Source organism: Sapajus apella, unplaced genomic scaffold (assembly GCF_009761245.1).
Source record: "Sapajus apella isolate SASKATOON/1434 unplaced genomic scaffold, GSC_monkey_1.0 scaffold12, whole genome shotgun sequence".
Classification (NCBI taxonomy): Eukaryota; Metazoa; Chordata; class Mammalia; order Primates; family Cebidae; genus Sapajus; species Sapajus apella.
Genome location: NW_022436952.1, coordinates 22,902,980 through 22,905,736, shown reverse-complemented (window position 1 = coordinate 22,905,736; position 2,757 = coordinate 22,902,980). Strand labels below are relative to the sequence as shown.

General features: G+C 54.0%; 1 protein-coding gene across 1 annotated transcript in view; it reads right to left on the bottom strand.

The window, feature by feature from the left end:
- The window catches only part of LOC116553117 (myosin-13), a 69,922-nt gene that overhangs the window by 34,965 nt on the left and 32,200 nt on the right, over positions 1-2,757 (bottom strand). Inside the window, exons 19-20 of the mRNA XM_032280276.1 lie at positions 1,847-1,964; positions 896-1,019 (exon numbers count right to left, since the gene is read on the bottom strand). Of these exons, the coding sequence (XP_032136167.1) occupies positions 896-1,019; positions 1,847-1,964 (242 nt within the window). The remainder of the gene's footprint in view (positions 1-895; positions 1,020-1,846; positions 1,965-2,757) is intronic.

The following is a 2,757-nucleotide window of genomic DNA, read 5'->3' as shown; positions in this document are numbered from 1 at the left end:
CTCTTCCTCTGTCCATCTGGGAAGGCTGGCCCCACCCTCAGGCCCACTTCACCCATTGCCCCCATGACATTCCAGGGAAACAAAGCACCCTCTGGGGCCAGCAGGCTCTTCCTTGGTGGGGATCCCCAGCCTGCCCCTTTCTGAGGCGTAGAGCTTTGGAGACAGGCCAGGATTTGAAGGCGACCTCTGCCACACACTATCTATCCACGTGACCTTGGGCAAGTTTCTCGGCCTCCCAAGAACCTGAGGAGTAAGGACCACCCCTACCATCATCACTCCCACCTCGGTGGTTAGTGAGGGGAGTCGGTGAAGTATGTACAGGACGCTTCTCACAGGGTGATGCTCATGGGCTCAGTAATCGGCAGCTAGTTTCTTTGTTTTTTGGTTTTTGGTTTTTGAGACAGGGTTTCGCTCTGTTGCCCAGACTGGAGTGCAGTCATGTGATCAAGCTCACTGCAGCCTCCATCTCCCAGCCTCAAGCAATCCTGCTCCGGCCTCCCAAAAGCACTAGGATTACAGGTGTGAGCCACGGCGCCTCGCCTGGTAGCTGGTTGATTGGTTACAGTCTTTCCCCTCAAGGCCTCTCCGTCCCTGGAGTCCTCTCTACGTTCTCCTCTCTCTTTGGCTCTTGCCTCTGGAGCACTAGAGTTTTCCATTGGCTTTTCCTATCCTTGCTCCATGGTGGGGCTCAGGCTTCTAATCTAAGCTTCCAGCCGCTAACAAACCAATAGGAGATAAGCTCTTTGTACCGAGACACAGAGCCCCCTTTACCTGGGCGACTGGGCAAGGATGATCAGGGGGACCAGAAGGGGAAGGGGACCCTTTCTCTGATCAGCGAACAAGCAGCCCAGGGCCCTGGACTTACTACGGAAGTCCCGGCTTCGTCTGTTCTCACCTTGGTGTGGCCGAACTTGAACTGCTCCCGGTCCACGTCGATGGAGTTCAGGAGCTTCTCCGAGGCGTTTTTGCTGTCAATGAACTGCCCTTCAGGGATGGCACTGGCATTGAGGATCCGGTACCTGAGGGGACAGAACATTTCCCGAATGGCTTCCAGTCCCCCGAAAGCCTTCATAGCTGAGACCAGGCCTTCTAGAACCTTCTCCTGCTCCAGTCTTAGGAGGAAGTGGAATGTTGTACAGCTGGTCTGGGGGATGGTAATAGTGAGGGGCTGATTCTAGGCCAGGGGGCCATGGTGGGTGGGAGAGAGGCATGAAGGAAGGAAATCTGCTGAGTGCATGGTGGGAAGTTTGCTTTCTGAGGAAATAGTTCTTATCTGGCTGAAAAGAGCCTTAAAATAAACTGTGACCTGCAAACCTCGGTTCTCCTACTTCTGGAAGGTCCTTTCCTGTCCTCCATCCTGGACAAGGCCTGGACTTGTGGGCCCTGTTGGCGGCCCTGAGAGAGAGTTGGTCTAGAGCTGTGGGCCTCAGCTGGGGATGATTTGGCAGTGTCTGGAGAGTTTTGATTGTCACAGATCAGCAGGAACGGGTGTGGTTTGCTACCACATCTCTGAGTAGAGGGTAGGGTTACTGTTAAAAATCTTCCCACACCCAGCACAGCCTCTACCAGAAAGGACCATCTAGCTTGTATGTCCACAGTATGGAAGTTGAGGCACCCTGGCCTAGAGCCACAATCACGCTAGAGGGTCTGGGCTCTGAGTCTGGAAACACTTAGGCTGGCTGGTACTCACAGTGGGCATGGGATCAGTTCCTCCAGCAAGAGATGAAGCCCATGGAGACTCTGGGAGGCTTGGGAGCTCACCAAATACTCGGGCCGAGTAGCGTCTTTGGGGAATGCAAAAGGTGCCCTTGGAAGGAGAGGGATGCACAGGAGAGAGAGAACCTACCGCTGCTTGAAGTCAGCATAGAGGATCCGGCTGGGGAATCCCTTCCTGCAAATCCGGATGCCCTCGAGGACACCGTTACAGCGCAGCTGGTGCATGACCAAGTAGTGGTCCATCACACCTGGAGAGAGAACGTTCCGGGGGTGTGCCTGTGACGCCTTCATTTGTCATTGATGGTCTGAGGCACCATGAGAGCCTCCAACACACCCACACTTGAGTGGGAGAGTCAGTGCCAGCTCCAAGGTTGAGGGCTGGGGGTGGCCAGAGCCTGCTCGTGGGGCCTGCAGTAGAAATAACCCCAGCCTCTTGGGGAGATGCTAGCACCCCGTATCCATGGCAATAAGAGCCAAAGCATTGCGCTCTTCCTGTTCTCAGCCCTGACTCTGTAGCTAGGTTGCAAGGCGGGGCACAGTGAGTGCGGGGTGCACTTGGGCTTCCTGTGGGATAACTTGAGATGCCCTCTTGGGTCTATACAAGGATAGGGATGGGAAATCTGCAGGCTGTGGCTGCAGAAGAGTAACACAGTAAAGAAGAAGAGGCTGGCTGGGCACAGTGGCTCACAGCTGTAATCCCAGCACTTTGGGAGGCCAAGGTGGGTGGATTGCCTGAAGTCAGGAGTTTGAGACCAGCCTGGCCAATATGGCAAAAGCCCATCTCTACTGAAAATACAAAAAAAAAAAAAAAAATAGCCAGGCATGGTGGCGGCATCTGTAATCCCAGCTACTCAGGAGGCTGAGGCAGGAAAATGGCTTGAACCCAGGAGGTGCAGGTTACAGTGAGCCAAGATTGTGCCACTGCACTCCAGCCTGGGCAACAAGAGCAAAACTCTGTTTCAAAAAAAAAAAGAAGAAGAAGGAGAAGAGGAGGAGGAAGAAGAAGAGGAAGGGGAAGAAGAAAGAAGAAGAAAAAGAAGA